Source organism: Coregonus clupeaformis, unplaced genomic scaffold (assembly GCF_020615455.1).
Source record: "Coregonus clupeaformis isolate EN_2021a unplaced genomic scaffold, ASM2061545v1 scaf0760, whole genome shotgun sequence".
Taxonomy (NCBI): domain Eukaryota; kingdom Metazoa; phylum Chordata; class Actinopteri; order Salmoniformes; family Salmonidae; genus Coregonus; species Coregonus clupeaformis.
Window position 1 is genome coordinate 13,525 of NW_025534215.1, and position 21,113 is coordinate 34,637.

Sequence of the window (21,113 nt, forward strand, 5' to 3'; positions counted from 1 at the left end):
TGGTGTATGATTTTGAAGGTGATTGGTTACACCGGAGGTAATTTAGGATTGCTATTACAAGTGAGGTGGACACTTATCCAATCAAGCTATTTTAGTTCACAATTTTATTTATTTTCACATGTAAGTTGTGGGGTAGGATGCAAAGATCAATGGATTTTTTAAAATGCATTTTAATTCCAGGCTATAAGGCAGCAAAAGGTGAAGGTGGTATAGACCTTCTATAGGCACTATGTGAGTGTGTGGAGATCTTGGTGAAGGCCTTACACACCACTTTGCACAATGAGGCCTAAGTAAGTGTGGGTGAGTACCACTACGGAACACACCAGTAAGAGTTGCACCTCTTTATTTGGCTTCTCAGTCACAACATAACAGCAAAAGATGGCTGCAAAAAGCGTTCCTCGCTGTCCTGCCGTGAGACATTTTATAGAAAGCATGATAAGTAGCCTGGTTGAACACTGCTCACCAAGGAAACAATGTTGAGTGTAGCGTTTACTCTGCTTTAACCAGGCTAGATAAGAACACCCATTTCATTCAACTGACACACGAGTCAAGTCATGGTGACCCTTAGATACAATTTTAAGGGACAAATGAGTTAAATGCTGGTATGACGAGCTGTGTCAGCCGTTTGATGTGCAAATCTATGAAAATGGGCCCTACAGAAGAGGCTCTCTTGACCTTTTTACTTGATGCTTGCCAGTCAGTCAACGCCCGGTTCTATTACCATCTCTAGCCCTTCGGTGACTAGGCCTCCAATAGAATAAGTGGAGCCTCCGCCATATTGCCTTCCCCTATCCAGTCCTTTCAGTTCATTGAACACAGACCGGGGAAGGAGCTAGGGGCCAAAATGATGGCCACTATCCCAACTACACTCACTGATGCCAATGACTTGGCAAATCATTAGCTCGGTTCGACTGACCAAAAGGCAAGTGGGGTTGGGATGGTGGTTGAGTTGAGGGCAAAACAGTCCATTACAAATGTCCTAACTAAAAATATACAGGATTACAAAGACACAGATTAGCAAATGAAATGTAATATAGTAATAATAACATAACAATAATAGATACAAGTGAAGATAAGAGTAAATAATTTGGATAGAGTCATATGTAGAACATTAATAGGGGTAAATAAGAAAGGGGTAAATAAGAAAGGGGTGAACAAGAGGGAAATGGTGGGGACTGCTCTAGTGTCCCATACATATCATCATCCATCTTATGATTGTCTCCGAGTTGATGTCCCAGTCATACTGCCAGAAGTGGAGGATCTCCTGCGTATTCCTGTGCTTTTGCAGCGTGTGTGTGATGCAACTGGCTGTTTGCGGTAGGGGAAAGCTGAACTTTGAAAGTCTGTTGGTGTTGAGGGTACATTTGTGTGGGTGTGTAATGTCGTTTCTATAAAAGATCAAAGTGAATCTAGAAAGAGAATGTGTGTCATGCAAGTGGCGTGTGGGTTTTGTGAGGGAAAAGTGTGTGCACTGCGAAAGTGATGTTTCATGGGGACACTGAATATGGCTTTGGTGTGTGGATAAAACTAAACGTGTCAGCAATGTGTCCACAACTGCTCCTCCTCTCTTCTTTATAACAAAAATAAACCTCTTCTTAATTCAACCCTAAAAGAGTGCATAACACAGTTTTAGACATTCAAAGTACAACAACATTACCTAATTAGTAATTAAACACTAATAAGGGATGAAATAGTGCCAATTAAAAAATACATAAATTAGTGTAAAGACAGATGGATCATTAATTTCACTAGTATAAAAAAAAAAGGGTAGACATTTTCTTCACACCGGGTAATATGATCCTAGATCTGGGAAAAGCACTCAAATAGCATTAGAGTATGAGTGCTGGTATAGATTAGTTTGGCCTAGATTATAATGAATTAGATTATAGGGACAGGGGGGGGGGACCTGATCCTAGATAAGCACTCCTACTCTGAGATTCTGTTTTAATATGGGCCCAGATCCTAACATCTACTTCTAGAGGTACTGGGCTACTCACCGTGGAAGCGGTGGCCGGGGCGTTGCTGTCGTAGCTGAACAGGCTCTTATAGCGGCCCTTCTCCTCCTTCTCCTTGGAGCGGATCCTCTCCTCCATGGCCCTCAGCTCCTTGGCCACCGAGGGCCCCAGCGACGGGTCCAGCTCCACCACCTTGGCAAAGTCGGCCCGCGCCTCCGTCTCGTTCCACACCGCCGCGTGGGCCTTGGCCCGCTTGAAGTAGGCCTTCACGTTGTCTGTGGGGATGGGAGGTAAGAGTGTGTCAATGGGAAAGAGGCCGGTGTGTTCAAATGGTGTTACGTTTACACACATTTAAGTTGAGCAGCTGGTAGTAAGCAATAAAAGCTCAAGATAACCTGTCATTCGCTAGCAACAGGCCTGCTGTAGACAGACAAAACAGAACAGCAAAAGTAACAAATGTTTATTTTTAAAGGGATTGTCTTAAGTAATGATGGTGCGGCAACAAATTACACATTCGCTTTCAGAGCATAGCCTATTGTTATGTGAATTCAGCAAATTCACTTGATCCTAGGGCAGGGCTACACCTGAATGTATTCAGAAGTTTGTGACTCACCCTCGTATTTGGAGATGATGGAGGAGCAGTGGTCCAGCACCTCGTAGTACTGACCCTGGATCAGCTGACACTGGCAGTAGTTCAGCATCAGGGGTGTGATCATGAGGTCCAGCTTGATCCAGCCCTCGTCGCCCGGACGCTCCTGATTGGAGGAGGGGCCAAGGATGGGGAGGAGTTAGAAGACTAGCCACTTATTTAGTGGGGTCAAGACGTTCTATAGACAGGGGAATGCATAGATCTCATTTGACATGACATGCAGAATGGCTAGTTATCTCAACTAAAATGAAAAGCATGTGTCTGCAGTGCTCTAAATGTTACCCTATTAAATACAAATGCCAAAAAAAAGCAAGTCCCCAGGTTTGAAGTCATAAATGTTTACCTTCATCTGCAGGTTCTTTAGACAGGCGATGGCATTGTAGTACTTCTCGGCAGCCTCCTTCACGTCGCCCCTCTTGTACAGGGCGTTACCCTCCACGTGGATCTGAGGCACCACCTCCAGCTTCTCCTCGTCCGTCATCGCCCAGATGTCCAGTCTGAACGAGCCGAGGCGTCAAAACCTGGGAGAGAGGCGTCAATCATATTATTCAATCAAAATGTATTTATGCAGTGAAATGACAGAGGCATGAGTGCTGCTTTGGTGATAAAAAGGGTTAGAAAACATTTTGATGTAGTGCTTTTAACAAACACAGTTTTACAGTAACCAGGCCTAAAGCCCCAAAGAGCAAACAGGAGCACAGTGGCAAAGGAAAAACTATGTTGAGGACATAAACTTTGAAAGGAAGGGTGCCATCCTCCTCTTGATGTCCTGGTAGAACTTCAGAGTTCATATAACCATCTAGGCGAGACAGATATCCATTTACTTAGAGCAAAGCACCTTCAGTGCATGGGACGCTAAGAAATAAGCAGTAGCACAGTGGCAAGGAAAATTCCCTGGATGGAAGAAACCTTGAGAGGAGCCAGACTCAGCACAGGGTGATTGGACCCCTAATGGAGAAGAGATAAGCCCCCCCTCACCGCCATGAGCTCCAGGGTGAAGACTAGGGGCTGAGGGTTGGCCTGGAGCTGGTCCAAGTCACAGTGGCCCAGGGAGTGGTGTGAGTGGATCTGAGCGATGCCACAGCAGTGTCTCTGGCCCTCCAGGGGGTCCTTCCCTGCACTGATGTTCCTCAGGGACTGGGACACCAGCGGGTACAGGGCTGTGTGCTGTGGGGAGAGAGGGAGAAGGAAAGAGGATGGTTACATTACATTCACTGGGACAAATTGAGGGACTGGTGGGTTTGAAAGTATAATTAAGGCAGTTCTCTGAAGGGAAACAATTAACAAAACACATTGACAAACCCTGTCAAATTCCATAACGATCAATGTTTTTGCCACCAATTGTACGCGTGTGTGTGTACAGATGTAACGGTCTCTAATCCATCCAAGTCAACCTTGTTAAATTGGGCGACCCACCTTGACGTCACATGTGAAATCTGCCACCTCTCCCTCCCTCATGGTGGCGATGACTCGCTCCCACACGGCCAGCTTGAACTTCTTCCCCAGGATGAGTTCCATGGGCTTGCTCCGGCCCCCCATGGTCCTGGAGTCATCTAGCACTGTGCCATCACACAGGCTGGAGCGGTAGTGGAATATCACCTGTTGGAAAATTGGGGGGATAGAATGGAGAACTGGTATTACACAAGTGGATAAATCATGTAATACACTGAACAAAAATATAAAACGCAACATGTAAAGTGTTGGTCCCATGTTTCATGAGCTGATATAAAAGATCCCAGAAATTGTCCATACGCACAAAAAACGTATTTCTCTAAAATGTTTATCACAAATTAGTTTACATCCCTGTTAGTGAGCATTTCTCCTTTGCCAAGATAATCCATCCAGTTGACAGGTGTGGCATATCAATACGTTGATTAAACAGCATGATCATTACACAGGTGCACCTTGTGCTGGGTACAATGCTACAGATGTTTCCAGTTTTGAGTGAGCATGAAATTGGCATGCTGACTGCAGGAATGTCCACCGGAGCTGTTGCCAGAGAATTTAATGTTAATTTCTCTACCATAAGCCGCCTCCAACGTCGTTTTAGAGAATTTGGCAGTACGGCCAACCGACCTCAACCGCAGACCACGTGTAACCACGCCAGCCATGGACCTCCACATCTGGGTTCTTCACCTGCGGGATCGTCTGAGACCAGCCACCCGGACAGCTGATGAAACTGTGGGTTTGCACAACCAAATAATTTCTGCACAAATGTCAGAAACTGTCTCAGGGAAGCTGATCTGTGTGCTCGTAGTCCTCACCAAGGTCTTGACCGGACTGCAGTTCGGCTTCGTAACCGACTTTAGTGGGCAAATGCTCAACTTCGATGCCCACTGGCACGCTGGAGAAGTGTGCTCTTCACGGATGAATACCAGTTTCAACTGTACTGGGCAGATGGTAGACAGCGTGTATGCCGTCGTGTGGGCGGTTTGCTGATGTCAACGTTATGAACAGAGTGGCCCATGATGGCGGTGGGGTTATGGTATGGGGCAGGCATAAGCTACGGACATCGAACACAATTGCATTTTATCGATGGCAATTTGGAATACACAGAGATACCGTGAGGAGATCCTGAGGCCCATTGTCGTGCCATTCATCCACCGCCATCACTTCATGTTTCAGCATGATAATGCACAGCCCCATGTAGCAAGGATCTGTACAAAATTCCTGGAAACTGAAAATGTCCCAGTTCTTCCATGACCTGCATACTCATCAGACATGTCACTCATTGAGCAAGTTTGGGATGCTCTGGATCGACGTGTATGACAGCGGGTTCCAGTTCCCGCCAATATCCAGCAAACTTCACACAGCCATTGAAGAGGAGTGGGGCAACATTCCACAGGCCACAATCAACAGCCAGATCAACTATTTGCAAAGGAGATGTGTTGCGCTGCATGAGGCAAATGGTGGTTACACCAGATATTGAATGGTTTTCTGATCCACCACCCTACCTAATTTTTCTAAAGATATCTGTGACCAACATATGCATTTCTGTATTCCCAGTCGTGAAATCCATAGATTAGGGCCAAATTAATTAATTTCAATTGACTGGATTTCCTTATATGAACTGTAACTCAGTAAAATCTTTTAAATTGTTGAATGTTGTGTTTATATTTGTGTTCAGTGAAATGCATTGTATTAATGAAACTGTGTTTTATCTGTTTTGTAACAGTACATTACATTTACGTCATTTAGCAGACGCTCTTATCCAGAGCGACTTACAAATTGGTGCATTCACCTTAAGTAAACGTTGTAGTGTCTACATTATCACTTCCCAGCAGGCTGAACATTATTATATACAAAAGTTGGACAATAAATGCTGATAGCGTGAGCTGGTAAAGGTTTATTATGCATGTCTTTCACAGATTGAAAGACTACACAAACGAAATTCGAGATTTTTATCAACAGGAAAAGAGGTACAAATTCACACTGATTATCCAACAATACAGTTAGTCATGCCGACTATCCAATTAAAACCTAGTACTAATGTTTACAAGCTGACGGACATCCGCACCGGCCAATAAGAGACGAAAATCAATGAAAACATGTCTATCCGGTAAAAGCCCCGCCCTCTTACAGTCTCGCCAAGAAAATTATCGTTTTTGCTCCAATAATTACTTGATGGCTGATAATTTCTGTCAATAACAATTCTGGTAGACAGAGTTATAGTTTAACTAAAATAAGGTAATGTGTGCATCACCTTTGAACATGTCAAACCTCGATAATTACGCTCCACGCTAACGTTAGCTAATAATGCTAACCAGTTTAGCTAGAAATATGCATACAAAACTACTCTTTGACCGTGGATTAAATTCAGTATTTTATAACTCACCTTGGTTCCATCAGGAAACGTTGACAGGTCTCCTTTGCCAGGACTGACCACTTTTTTCTGAATGCCTTCTGCGAGGAGCTTGGTAGCCAGTTCCTCCATCCTTGTTTCTCCGAGTGTCAAAAAGGAGCCGATTGCCTATCTTCGGGAGAGCTCGGGAGAATTCGACACTTCAATTGACGTCACTGCTGACGCCTAGGGACTTCAAGCAAAGTCTTGTGATTAGATTACATTTACATTACATTTTACATTTACGTCATTTAGCAGACGCTCTTATCCAGAGCGACTTACAGTTAGTGAGTGCATACATTATTTGAATTTTTTTCATACTGGCCCCCACAACCCTGGCGTTGCAAACGTCATGCTCTACCAACTGAGCTACATCCCTGCCGGCCATTCCCTCCCTACCCTGGACGACGCTGGGCCAATTGTGCGCCGCCCCATGGGTCTCCCGGTCGCGGCCGGCTACGACAGAGCCTCTACCAGTTGAATGTGATTGTACATTGATTATTTTTCACCACTCTTCTCTAACATTGATGTGGTTAAGTTTTCCCCTACATACTAACATAATGCTTTTCAAAGCTTATTGTAGCCAAAACATTGCATATAGGCTACTCTTGCACTCAGATTTGATGATCTATACATAAGCGCAAATACTCATCATCCCATTAATTAAAATATTGGATATGTGGCCCCCCACCAAACACATCTGAGAGAAATACCTAATACTTGATCGATAAGTTTGGCACCGACAGCAGTCCTGAAATTCCCATATTGTTTGCATTGCATTACTGCAACACCAGCGCTACTAACAAACACTGACTCATTGAGACCTTTTAAAAGTAATATACAACAAAAAAAAACAGGTTTATTTTAGTTTCACAGTCATTATTTACTCATGAGACATGACAAACACAGGCAGGGCAAATCAGACTCCTTCTCCTCCATACAGGATGTGCAGGAAGCTTATCGAGGCACAAAGTGGTTGAGTTCGTAGTAGTGGTCAGTATAAAGACAGGGTAAAAGGTTTTTACAAAATAAGAAAAAACGTCCATGGGACAATATCTTTCTGTTACATAATTGAAAAAAAGTATTATTCTGGAAATTGGACCAAAAAAAAGGAGGTGTAGTGCAATGGGTCATTTTTCAAAATAGGGCAAGTAGAAGAACTTGAAGCCTCTTCTTCCCCGAACCGCACAGCTGATGTAAATCACATGGTAAACTGAGGGAAATGGAGAGAAAACAATTACCACACTGTTTTAATCATTTCTATAGTAAACCTCTATGAAGCCATAGTAATGCAAATGTTGCACATGTTGTAAACTGTGACGCTTTTTGTAATGCCTGTGTGTCATTTTATCTGCAGATTACTTGTATCAACATCCACAGTGATAAGTCTGTGACAGTGGGGACTTCTACAGACCATTACAGGACTGTTTAAGTTTACATTCCAGACGTTATGATTAAAAAGACAGGAGAAAAGGGTGAAAGACGTGTGAAACATGAAATACATTGACAATACAACCAAGTCAAGGTAAAGAGCACTATATACCCCCAGGAATGAAGAGAATAAATCCAGGGATGAAGAAAATGGCACTTGAGACACCTGTGGAAAAGGTCAAAGATCACCTTGTCAAAGCCCATAGTAAAAGACTACCAACAACCAAGAAATGTGACAACACACCCCACGTTCACCGAATCGCTTACCTGCTTCCCGGATTCAATTGTATTACGACACCAGTGAAAATGAGAGCTGAGAGAAAGAAAAATGGAAATTTAAAAAACATGGCAATATCTCAAGATAACTAACAAGAGATATGAGAACACAGAGGAAAAGTCCAGTGCCATGAATATATTACAATGGGTGGTAAAAAACAAGACATACCTATAAAATATAAAGCGCTGTACACAAACTAAAATGTTAGACTGCAGTGCAGTGACAGCAGTGTTCCCCAGCCCATCACTGGGCTGTGCACATTCTTTTTCTAGCCTAGTAATAACACACACGATTCAATGTATCAGCAAGCCTTTGGTTAGTTGAATCTAGTGTGTTAGTGCTGGGCTGGTACAAAATGTGCACACCTTGCGCGTTCCCCTAGGAATGTATTGGTGAAAAACACCGTTGGACGAGAATCATGGGAGATGTCTTTTCTTTCAGCAGAGATGGTGTGACTTACCGACTCCAGTGACGAGGAGAAGGAATGAAGCGAGGACCACTCTTCTGTTCTTCTTCACCAGAGGGTGAGACGTCCACCTGAGGAAAACATCAGGGTTTTCGTCAATCGTTGTGGGTGATTGAGAGTGTGTGTGAGTACATCCTTGATCTTTTGCAATATTGTGGGCATGGTTCAGTGTAAATGCATTCTTATGACTGTTTGTACAGTGGGGAGAACAAGTATTTGATACACTGCCGATTTTGCAGGTTTTCCTACTTACATAGCATGTAGCACCTCATAAAGCAGGTCTTGTCTGCTACGTGAGCTAAAGGACTGGAGACTCATTAACACTGCACATGAATCAGAGCAAATAACTACTCTGTCTGGCTTAACTTCTTTCACCCACTGCAAGGCCAACAGTATGGCCATCAGCTCCGCCATATACAGTGGGGAGAACAAGTATTTGATACACTGCCGATTTTGCAGGTTTTCCTACTTACAAAGCATGTAGAGGTCTGTAATTTTTTATCATAGGTACACTTCAACTGTGAGAGACGGAATCTAAAACAAAAATCCAGAAAATCACATTGTATGATTTTTAAGTAATTAATTTGCATTTTATTGCATGACATAAGTATTTGATCACCTACCAACCAGTAAGAATTCCGGCTCTCACAGACCTGTTAGTTTTTCTTTAAGAAGCCCTCCTGTTCTACACTCATTACCTGTATTAACTGCACCTGTTTGAACTCGTTACCTGTATAAAAGACACCTGTCCACACACTCAATCAAACAGACTCCAACCTCTCCACAATGGCCAAGACCAGAGAGCTGTGTAAGGACATCAGGGATAAAATTGTAGACCTGCACAAGGCTGGGATGGGCTACAGGACAATAGGCAAGCAGCTTGGTGAGAAGGCAACAATTGTTGGCACAATTATTAGAAAATGGAAGAAGTTCAAGATGACGGTCAATCACCCTCGGTCTGGGGCTCCATGCAAGATCTCACCTCGTGGGGCATCAATGATCATGAGGAAGGTGAGGGATCAGCCCAGAACTACATGGCAGGACCTGGTCAATGACCTGAAGAGAGCTGGGACCACAGTCGCAAAGAAAACCATTAGTAACACACTACGCCATCATGGATTAAAATCCAGCGCACGCAATGTCCCCCTGCTCAAGCCAGCGCATGTCCAGGCCCGTCTGAAGTTTGCCAATGACCATCTGGATGATCCAGAGGAGGAATGGGAGAAGGTCATGTGGTCTGATGAGACAAAAATAGAGCTTTTGGTCTAAACTCCACTCGCCGTGTTTGGAGGAAGAAGAAGGATGAGTACAACCCCAAGAACACCATCCCAACCGTGAAGCATGGAGGTGGAAACATCATTCTTTGGGGATGCTTTTCTGCAAAGGGGACAGCACGACTGCACCTTATTGAGGGGAGGATGGATGGATGGGGCCATGTATCGCGAGATCTTGGCCAACAACTTCCTTCCCTCAGTAAGAGCATTGAAGATGGGTCGTGGCTGGGTCTTCCAGCATGACAACGACCCGAAACACACAGCCAGGGTACCTAAGGAGTGGCTCCGTAAGAGGCATCTCAAGGTCCTGGAGTGGCCTAGCCAGTCTCCAGACCTGAACCCAATAGAAAATATTTGGAGGGGAGCTGAAAGTCCGTATTGCCCAGCGACAGCCCCCGAAACCTGAAGGATCTGGAGAAGGTCTGTATGGAGGAGTGGGCCAAAATCCCTGCTGCAGTGTGTGCAAACCTGGTCAAGACCTACAGGAAACATATGATCTCTGTAATTGCAAACAAAGGTTTCTGTACCAAATATTAAGTTCTGCTTTTCTGATGTATCAAATACTTATGTCATGCAATAAAATGCAAATTAATTACTTAAAAAATCATACAATGTGATTTTCCGTCTCTCACAGTTGAAGTGTACCTATGATAAAAATTACAGACCTCTACATGCTTTGTAAGTAGGAAAACCTGCAAAATCGGCAGTGTATCAAATACTTATTCTCCCCACTGTATGTGTGTGTGGTTAATTACCCGCAGCAGTGTGCAGAGAGCTGGGTGACAGAACTCAAGGTGCTGAAAGACCACTGGGAGCTGCAGTAAGACAGAGTTGCAGGATCACTGAAAAAATAAAATTGAAAGTTATACATTTTTATTGATATCATAAATTAGAAAACAAGAAACACACATTTACATTTGAGGGTGCCATTCTCATCTAGGTAATACCAGATGCAATCACAACACGCCAATGAAGACAAACCTGATTTTGAAAAAGTTATTGAAAGAGGAATTGCCACTGCTGCCTAAGACGTCTTCATTTTCCAGATTCTGTGCGAGCAGAGAGAAAGAGGAAAAATGTTAGGTCATCACCACACAACATTACACCCTGATATCGCTTTTGTGTGTGTTACGTCTATACGTCTGTGTGTGTGTGTGTGTGTGTGTATGATGGGGCATCAACCTGGTACTTCAGACTGCTGCTGTGGTCGGGGGAGCCAGCCACAGTGGAGGACGGGTGAGTCTGGGGTTTGGCAAAGGACAGGGTACCGAACGTCATCTCTCCCCCCTCTCTGTCTTTCTCTCTGCCCTTCCATCCTTCCTTCTCTCCATCGGACACCCCTTCCTCCTCTCCCTCTAGCACAAATGCGTCATCGATGCTGAACTGCGTTGCCATAGCTGGCGGTTGCCAGTACTCTCACACCTTGCCACTGCTTTGGTTGATATACACTGTGGGTTGAGGGGGAAATTCAGCAAACAATGGAAATCAAATCAAATGTACAAAAGCAGATTTTCTACCAAAGGGCCATATGTGGATGTCAACATAGGGCTCTGATCTACACTAAACTACTAGCTATGGGTTAAGAGGCGTCGTCTTGTGTTAGCAGTTCGAAATCGACATACAGACTTTGGATTAATGATGAACCACATTGAAGTTTAGGCTGCATGTCGTTTTCAACAAAGAAAATTCTGCGATATTTATTAGATTTTTTACTTTCGTATTTGTAACAGTCATCTGAATTAAACAGATCTTGCGTAAATCTTTGATAAACCAAATTGTACAACTCCATCTCCACTATACACTCTAACCCCGCGATTTGCAAACACGTATTTTGTAGATAAGGACACATTAAGCGGCATACTAGTATCCGGTTGAAAACGTTAGCTAACTGGTAGAAATAACATAACCTAAAGAAAGAACGTTGCTAACTAATAAACACAAATGCGTTTACGTCTTTAACGTACATTATAATCTGAAGCTCTTTATGAGATAATTATTGGAAACATTTAAAAGCAACTTTTAATAGCTACTTTGGCACTTGTTATGTCGGCATTGTTTGGTTGCACTGCTCCGCTAACGGCTAGCAAATTAGGAATAAACTTACTCTCTTTTCCAGGCGATTTTACTTCAATTTCACGTTTCCATGTGCCTGTTCACATAATTACATTATTTACTGTAAGCTTTTGTTTGCAATATGGCATACAAATCACTTCATACTGACTGCAAAAACTTCCCAAAACTTTAGACTTTGCTTTTGCATCCGGTTCCCGGATTCGAATACGCCCAAATGAAAAGGCTCTACCAATCGATCGCTGCTTTGCAATGTCGATTTATCGTACTTGGGGCAAAAAAGTATTATCCACAAAAAGAACACATTAATTTTCATTTTCATTCGTCCATGTTATGTTTATAGCATAACAGCAAGCGGCACACGGACATATTATATTGATACATATTTCTAAAAAGTTGACCTTATCAATGCTAAGCAAGATGAATAGCAAGAAGATACACTTTAAATCAAAATAGTAATACTGAACAAAAATATAAATGCAACATGCAACATGCAACAAAGTTACAGTTCACATAAGGAAATAAATAAATTGAAATAAATAAATTAGGCCCTAATCTATAGATTTCACATGACTGGGAATCCAGATATGAAGGTAGGGGCGTGGAAATATGAGGTGATGGCGGCGGATGAATGGCACGACAATGGGCCTCAGGATCTTGTCACGGTATCTCTGTGCATTCAAATTAACACAGATAAAATGAAATTGTGTTCGTTGTCCGTAACTTATGCCTGCCCATACCATAACCCCACCGCCACCATGGGGCACTCTGTTCACAACGTTAACATCAGCAAACCGCTGATGCATACACGTGGTCTGTGGTTGTGAGGCCAGTTGGACGTACTGCCAAATTCTCTAAAATGACATTGGAGTTGGCTTAGGGTAGATAAATTAATTTTAATGAACAGAGTGCCCCATAGTGGCGGGGGGTTATGGAATGGGCAGGCATAAGCATTAATTTGAATGCACAGAGATACCGTGACAAGATCCTGAGGCCCATTGTCGTGCCATTCATCCGCCGCCATCACCTCATGTTTCAGCATGATATTGCAGGCTCCATGTCACAAGGATCTGTACAAAATTCCTGGAAGCTGAAAATGTCATTTCAAGAGTAACTAACTAGTTCTTCCATGGCCTATATACTCAACAGACATGCCACCCATTGAGCATGTTTGGGATGATCTGGATAGACAAGTTTTGAGGGAGTGTGCAATTGGCATTCTGACTACAGAAATGTCCACCAGAGCTGTTGCCAGATAAATTAATTGTAATTTCTCTGGCAAAACTTCTCCTCAAAAAACTGCTCCTCAAAACTTGAGAAATATTTGGCATTGTGTTGTGTGACAAAACTGCACATTTTAGAGTGTCCTTTTATTGTTCCCAGCACAAGGTGCACCTGTGTAATAATCATGCTGTTTAATCAACTTCTTGATATGCCACACCTGTCAGGTGGATGGATTATCTTGGCAAAGGAGAAATGCTCACTAACAGGGACATAAACAAATTTGTGCACAACATTTGAGAGAAATAAGCTTTTTGTGCATATGGAACATTTCATTTTCTTTTATTTCAGCTCATGAAACATGGGACTAACACTTTACGCGTTGCGTTTATATATTTGTTCAGTGTATATGGGAGCTTTTGCCAAATAACCATGTGATTTTTGGTAAATCAGCCCAGTACAAAGTGCAAACACACAAGACCACTAATCAAACAATAAACAGATAAGTCATTGGTTTTGGTGAGAGTAGGGAAGGACACACACATATTGAATACAAGCAGTAGATGAACACTTGCAGTAGGACGTGAACCCTTTTTTTTTTTCCAGTAGAGAATATATATATCATCATCCTTCTTAGACTATTTCTGATGCTGTAATATTTGCAATTGACCTGCAGTGTGAGTAAACATTTTAGATGCCTTTCTAAAGATCAATGACTCAATCATGATAGGCCTACTGTCATAAGGATATCATGGTTAGTTACTCTAGAAATAATATTTCTGATATTTTTTGTCTATGTTGTTATAACTGCAAATGCTATGTCTAATACTTTGCTTGTTGCACTGAGATATAGGGCATGAGTGAATGACCAATCGGATTAGGAAAGAATTCATGAATATGTGCCAAACTAGTCTTGCTTTTGTGTTCTATTGATTTTTCATTCCCACTGCCCCTTTGCCCGCTGTGTCCCTCCATCCCTTCCTACCTCTTCTCTCCCCCTCTATCTTTCTTCATCTTCCCTAGATGAGGATTTCAGTCCTATCGTGTGTCTCCCTCCTGCTCGTCTTTGAGGTAAACACAAAGCACCAGTTTCCTGGAGAAAGATAAAAAAAACACTCCTGGACTGAAAAGCATGCTAAATGGAGAATCTCTGTTGAAAATGCTTTTTAATCCTGGGTCCGTTGCCTGTATTGACATAGAGCAGGATTGATGTTCGGCTTTAGCTTTTAGATCATAATGAATATGATACTATGGACAGGGCAGGGCAGACCTGACGCTAGTTCAGCACTCCTACTCTAAGACCTTTTTTGAATACGGGCCCAGGAGTGTAGGCGTAAATCTCGTTCTGGGAAACGGGCCCATTTTGTATTGTAATATTAAACCTTTTAGGACAAATGCTAATGTGGCACTGAGAAACCTCATGTACCTTACCGCCTCCACCTTCTTGTTTTGTTGTCGATCTCTGTCTCTCTATCCAGCTTTTCTCTTCCTCCGTTGGGGTCCTGCATGGTGTACCTGGCTCCACCCTGGTCTTCCCATGTCTCCCTGGCCAAAATCAACAAAGCTTTGCTGGGGCTAAGATCACCTGGAAATACAAGGACTCCCTGGTTCCAGACTACCCAGAATCCTCAGAGCAACTCAAGCTTTCCCCGGATGGCTTCTTTCTGGAAATCTCTCCTGTCAGTGTAGCCAACGAGGGGGAATATGAATGTGTGATCAAGCTGAATAATATTGAGTGGCAAAAAGTGCACATAGTCCAGGTTGATGGTGAGGACATACTGCCACCTCCTATTTTTGTCACAACTGCCTGTGACGTGATGTAGGCCTTTCTTAAAATAGACACTCCACTTCTGGTTTTTACACTACTTGTAACATGATTTTTTTAGAATCAGGTTACAAGTTAAAACTCAGTCACCGGGTTCACTTTTCATTATTCGACAGAGTGCCTACATTTTAATACTTAGTAATTCATCTTCGAGTCTATGTCAAGGAGAGAAATAGGACGACAACTTGAGTAGTAGGTTTAGATCACAATGAATAAGGCATTCAGTCGATTTATACATACAGCTCCAGAAGTTCACTGTATTCATAGATTGTAATTGTTAAAAACTGGTGAAATATGGAGCCAACTTTTTTTTGCAGTTTAGCAAACTCTGCAGGTCAGCAAACATTGCATGCATTTTGAGGTTGGCTCCAGAAATCAATTCTACTGTTGTGCTGTCTTTGTCTTCCATCTTGGTCTATGTCCCTCCAGTGTCCAGCAGCTACATTCTCAAGGTAATCGAAGGGTCCACTGTGAATTTACCTTGTGAACGCCCACCATCCAGCAAAGACCAGGTCCATTGGTACAGATATGATAAAGGAATGATGAACGCACACGGAAGCAGTTGAATCCCGCAGAGACTGGAGAAATGGTGGATGGTGACAGACTAGAATGGCTTTTGGCCCCTTTGAAACAGATATGTCAATCACACTTAATGGGGTCAAAATGGAGGATGCCGGCATGTACTATTGTGACACAGCTGAGGAGGGCAGAGACAGCAGCAACTTTAATACAATTGAGCTAATTGTGGAAGGTACGTTTAGCTACTCTTCTTCTTCTTCTTCTTCTTCTTCTTCTTCTTCTTCTTCGTCTTCTTCTTCTTCTTCATCTTCTACTACAACTTTTGCCTATATAAACATTTGTTAAATTGGTGTAATTCGCAAATTTAACATCAATTGGTTCCAAATAGCCATAATGCCCAAATGTTACACTCTCACCTGCAATGTTCAAGACACTGTTATTCTCTTGATTTGTTTAAATTATCATCTTCATTCACCATTTCTTTTAGCTGCGCCCACCGTTTCTTCCTCACTCCTGCGTTGGGTTCATGACCCCGTGGGAATCGTGTCAGGATGAGACCAGCAGGTCGTGGGAGGCCATGCTAGGAGAATCCTCAATGAGTTCTCCATGAAGCTTTATGCCCACCTCAGCCAATCGCAGCCCACGGAAAACCTGCTCTTCTCTCCAATCAGCATCAGCGGGGTGTTAACCCACCTATTACTAGGTAAGAAAGAGAGGGTGGGGTTTCTTTAAAAGGGAACATGGGGAGGGGTTGTCCAAGTGCACTCATGCTCTAGACCTCCGTTTTTTTTACAATAAAGCAACATTCTTGATATAAACTCTTACTGAGTGAATGCTTGACGCATGGTGAGCCAAGTAAAATACATACTGTATATCCTTCCTCTCTCTCTCTCATTAGGTGCTCGTGGCAAGACAAGGAGAGATATGGAGACGGGCTCTCTGTCTGTCTCACGACTTCTTCTGCGTTCATTCCGAGATGAAGAAACTGAAGCTGAAACTTCAGGACACACTGAAGATGGCCTCCCAGATCTACTACAACCCCAGTACTACCAGAGCACAATTAATACTCATGATAATTATAACTTATTCTCCAGCTATTTCTCATTCTCGTCGTATATTGTCAATTTAATCAGGAGTTCGCCATCACCACGTAACTCTCTGCCTGTCTGTATGTCTGTCTGTCTGTCCACCTCTCTGTCTGTCTGTCTGTCTGTCTGTCTGTCTGTCTGTCTGTCTGTATGTCTGTCTGTCTGTCTGTCCACCTCTCTGTCATTCCCTCTCTCTCCCCCCTCAGACATGATGTTGAGTGAGTCCTTTACCAACCAATCCATGCAGTTCTACGATTCGGATCCAGTCAAATTGACCAATAGCAGTGAGGTAAACGTGGAAATGATCAACAGTTGGGTGGCAAAGCAGACAAATAATAAAATCAAAGAGCTGGTCAACTATGTTCCCGCCCACACCGAACTGGTACTCCTCAATGCTGTGTATTTCAATGGTCAGTATCCTGTGTGTGTGTGTGTGTGTGTGTGTGTGTTTGTGATCAAAGTAAGCTCTTGGTAAGCACCGATGCTCTATCTATCTGATAGGATAGTCTATCTTAGCGAATATGGAGTTTGTGGATTATAAAAAATATCTGTTTCAGGTCAATGGAAGGTGAAATTTGATGCAAACTCCAAAAAGTTTCCATTTGTGAAACTTAATGGCGATACTGTGAAGGTACCTGTCCTTTACAGTGCCAAATACAAATTGGCTCTGCAATATGTCTCGTCAATGAAAGCACAGGTAACCATTTTGATTACACACACCCACACCTACATGCACAGATACACTATAAGCATTCACACACACAATGCACATAACATCCTGACCTTGTCTATCACCCATAGGTGGCGATGTTCCCTCTCTCTGGTGAAAGTAGCCTGTTCATCCTGCTCCCGCCCACTGCCAAGCTCTCTGACCTGCAATTGGTGGAGGGGAAGATGACGGACAAGGCAGTGAGACAGATGGTAGAGCAGATGCATCAGGTGTCTCCCAGGCCACCGAGGTCACTCTGCCCAAAATCACACTGGACGTCCGGACCGAGATGAACACCCTGCTCAGGAAGATAGGTCTGTCTGTATGCATGTCTGTGTCTATCTGTCTGTCTTTTAGCTTACCTGCTGCCTGACTGTTAGAATTATAAGACTGTGCATTTTGTTGTAGCCACATGATTCAACTAATCACCAAGCCCTTGATTGGTTGAACCAGATGTTTGTGCTTGGCTACAACACAAATGTGCACATCCAGAAGCAGGAATGGATTTCCCCAGGTCGTTCTAAGTCAACCTAAACCAACAAAACAAATTCCAATCAGTTCTTGATTTGCCTCTCCCACTCACTTCTCTTCCTCCCTTTCTTCTATCTCCCTCTACCTTCTATGTTTCCTTCTACCCCTCTTCGCTCTCCTTCTCCATATCCCCTTCCTCTTACTCCCCCACCTCTTTCTTCCCTTAGGTTTGTCGGAGCTGTTCGACAGCGCCAACCTGTGTGGCCTCTACCCCGACAAAGAGTTGCTCTGACGGACGCCCGCCACCGGGCCTCCTCTCCCTGACGGAGCAAGGTGTAGAGGCTGGGGCGGCCACTCCCTCTCTTTCTCCCGCTCCTTCTCTTCCTTCTCAGCCCTCAGGCCCCTTCCTGATGATACTGTGGAGCCGACCAGGCCAATGCCCCACTGTTCGTGGGCCGAGTGACTCCAGCCGTGAGAGGAGGAAGAGAGAGAGGGAGAGAGAGTAGTATGCATATAGAAAAAGCCATGTTTGCAAAGGAAAGGATATTTGCAATAGTATTAGCAGCATTACTTCATTGAGAGATTGTGCTTTTTGACGATACTGTTGTACGCTTAATAATATAATATAAATCGATATAGACTCATTATAATGACATGTTCATTGTAAGTTCATAGAATGACTATGAAAGTGTGTTTTAAAATAAATGCTTGAGAGGGCTTGCTATAGGTTTTCACAAAAATGCATGACTTTTAACAAAGAATAAAAGGTGACCTCTCCACATGTTTTTTGGACAAATGTGCCATTTAAATCTTGTAACATCACTTTATTCTGTCCAACAACGTACACGGTAAGCCACTGAAACGGGTTCAGTTTATTTTGAGAAGTAGTTCCACAAACTCACCTCAGGATGGCAATCACACCGTATGTTCCACATAGAGATAGACAGTACATCAGTGAGTACACAGGGATGCTGTAACAATAGTCCCCTCCACCCGGTCTCCCCATTCCCTTGTTGTCATTAAAGGAAGACAATGTCAATATCTATGACGATAAAGGTTTTAAAGCAACGGCTGACCGAGTAAAGCATAACATTTAGCAAGTTACCCTGAATTATCCCTTCTTCTTTTTATTTTTTTTACAAACAATAAATTACAAACCAACGAGTACACAGCAGCGATGATAGCTGTAACAGATTTGATCGATGATACCATGTCAATGATATCAACCATAAAGAAATTGGCATTGATCCATGTTAGTTACAATGTTAGTTACATATGCATATATATATGACACTCTTTACACATGCAATTCTTTATTAGAATGTTAAGATGCATGTTTTTTTGTCACATGATGAACAAAGTCATGTTCGCTTGACCGACAACATACCAAAGTAAAAGGCAGAGAGAATCTGAGTGAAAATAAACCATCAGATCACCTGGACAAGAGAATAAATATCTCCTATTGTTATATCAGAACTTCAAGTCCAAGCCTGGCTTCTCATGATAAGGAATATCCCAGAGAGGGAAGTACATACATACTAAGTAACTTGTGGAATAGACACCGGCTGGAATGCGGTTTTAACCAATCAGCATTCAGGATTAGACCCACCCGTTGTATACATACTCAGTATTACATACAAAAAACCCATGAATGCATCTTTGACAACACATCACATAGTGACGTCGGAGATGTTTATCATTTGATTATCAATTTTACTGTTGTTGCTGCGTGTGGAGAGGCTGTCTGTGTCGTCATTGGTGTGCATAGAGAAGAACAGATTCCGCCCTCTCCACTCCACCACCATCTTTGTCAAAGTCACTCAACGTGTGTTCTTGGTGACCGCGAAAGATGAGACTAACTGAACTTCTCTCTCGGCGTCTCAGAGTTCAGTCCCTAGCTTTGACGATCCATGATCGTGTCACAGTCCCCCCTACATTTGATCTCTAGCCATGCAGAATCGCCTTTGGTTTTTTTGCTATCCATGATGACGCCTTCATTCACACCTTTGTCCAAGTACAGAATTACAAACACAGAGATCCCAGACAACAATTAGAAAGTAAGAAAAACTCCAGGAGACTGTTGACTGACTGAGATGTCTAATTGACACTACAGGGCCGACCCAAACCATACTGTGCTGGCCTGGATATTTTCTTTTCACATTGTCCTTTTTTTCGTTACAGCAACTACAGTAGATGAGTTATGAGGCCAGTGCAGTACAGCTTGGCTTGACATGGCTGTGTTTGGCTCAGTAGTGTGAAAAAGGGTAATAGTGTGCTTTAGTGGACCAACGTTGGAACTATAAGGTGTCCAAACTGTAGCTAGGGGCCACAGGGTTGGGCCTCAGTCCTTAGGGTGGTTAACCCTCGAGGTCTGTCTCTGGTGAAGGAATCCATGGTAAGAAGTCACTGTCTACTTTCTGCCTGTGTTTTCTTGTTGCAAGGGATTGTGGGGGGAGTGGGGTGTCCGTGAGTGCGTTTAGATTCAGTGCATGAACACGCACACACACAGACATGTACACACACGCACACACACTTGCAAGCAAGCATGCACACACACACACACACACACACACACACACACACACAAACGTCGTGTCGGTATCCTTTGATCCTGCATGTACATTAGTCCATGATTGTCCACACAGTCCAGTGGTCGAGCCTCTGAGAAGAATTGTTGCCATGCTGAGTATAATTATCACGGCCAATCTCTTTCCCTCTGTGGAAATCCATCACAGAGCGGGGGGATCTCTGCTGTCCATCCCCGCAAGTCTGGTAGTCAAGCTCTGTGGGCAGTCCTCTATCTCATAAAAACAGCCTGGGTAGTCTCTCCACATAGTTCACTAAACAAACCCTAACCCTAGACCTAGACACTTCTTGATATCCTTCTCTTAGACCTGAATAGATGAGTAAATTGATAAAATCTCAAATTAACCTATTCCTTTGGCTACAGGTGTTTTTGTAATCTTTTTTGCAATATTTCTCACACCAATATATATTTTTAAAATCTCCAGGATGGAAAATTTGAATGTCTTAGTGTAAAGGCGCCGAGAAGTGTAGGAGGAAACTCCCTAAGTCCTGGAGAGCTGACTGGGAGCTGTGACATGCTTTTGTTCCAGCCCTGCACTAACACACCCGATGACACTTATTGTCGTCCAGACTGCATTAGGCTGGAGCTGGAGCAAAAGCCTGCACAGTAGTTGGTATTTGATAACCTCTGATAACTCCTCTTTAGAGTAGGGGGCAATAGTTTGTTTGAGACTGTGCCGCTGGAAATTCTGCATAGCTTTCAAATCACTCAAAGTCAAAGGTCAAAGGGC

General features: G+C 43.2%; 2 protein-coding genes and 2 pseudogenes across 2 annotated transcripts in view; 1 reads left to right on the forward strand and 3 right to left on the reverse strand.

Moving 5' to 3' along the window:
* Window positions 1–1,575: 1,575 nt before the first annotated feature.
* Window positions 1,576–6,591, reverse strand: LOC121559388 (AH receptor-interacting protein-like). The gene is given in 8 exon segments (XM_045216638.1): window positions 1,576–1,606; window positions 1,998–2,230; window positions 2,569–2,710; window positions 2,948–3,112; window positions 3,114–3,125; window positions 3,583–3,771; window positions 4,021–4,203; window positions 6,440–6,591. Coding segments are annotated over 8 exon segments (1,029 nt in total). The 5' UTR covers window positions 6,539–6,591; the 3' UTR covers window positions 1,576–1,600.
* A 693-nt stretch (window positions 6,592–7,284) lies between these two features.
* On the reverse strand, window positions 7,285–12,181 carry LOC123485606 (annotated as a pseudogene).
* Window positions 12,182–13,855: 1,674 nt separating this feature from the next.
* Window positions 13,856–18,522, forward strand: LOC121559379 (annotated as a pseudogene).
* Window positions 18,523–19,223: 701 nt separating this feature from the next.
* doc2d (double C2-like domains, delta) overlaps window positions 19,224–21,113 on the reverse strand; it is a 64,477-nt gene continuing 62,587 nt past the window's right edge. Inside the window, exon 12 of the mRNA XM_045216631.1 lies at window positions 19,224–19,232. Within this exon, the coding sequence (XP_045072566.1) occupies window positions 19,224–19,232 (9 nt within the window). The remainder of the gene's footprint in view (window positions 19,233–21,113) is intronic.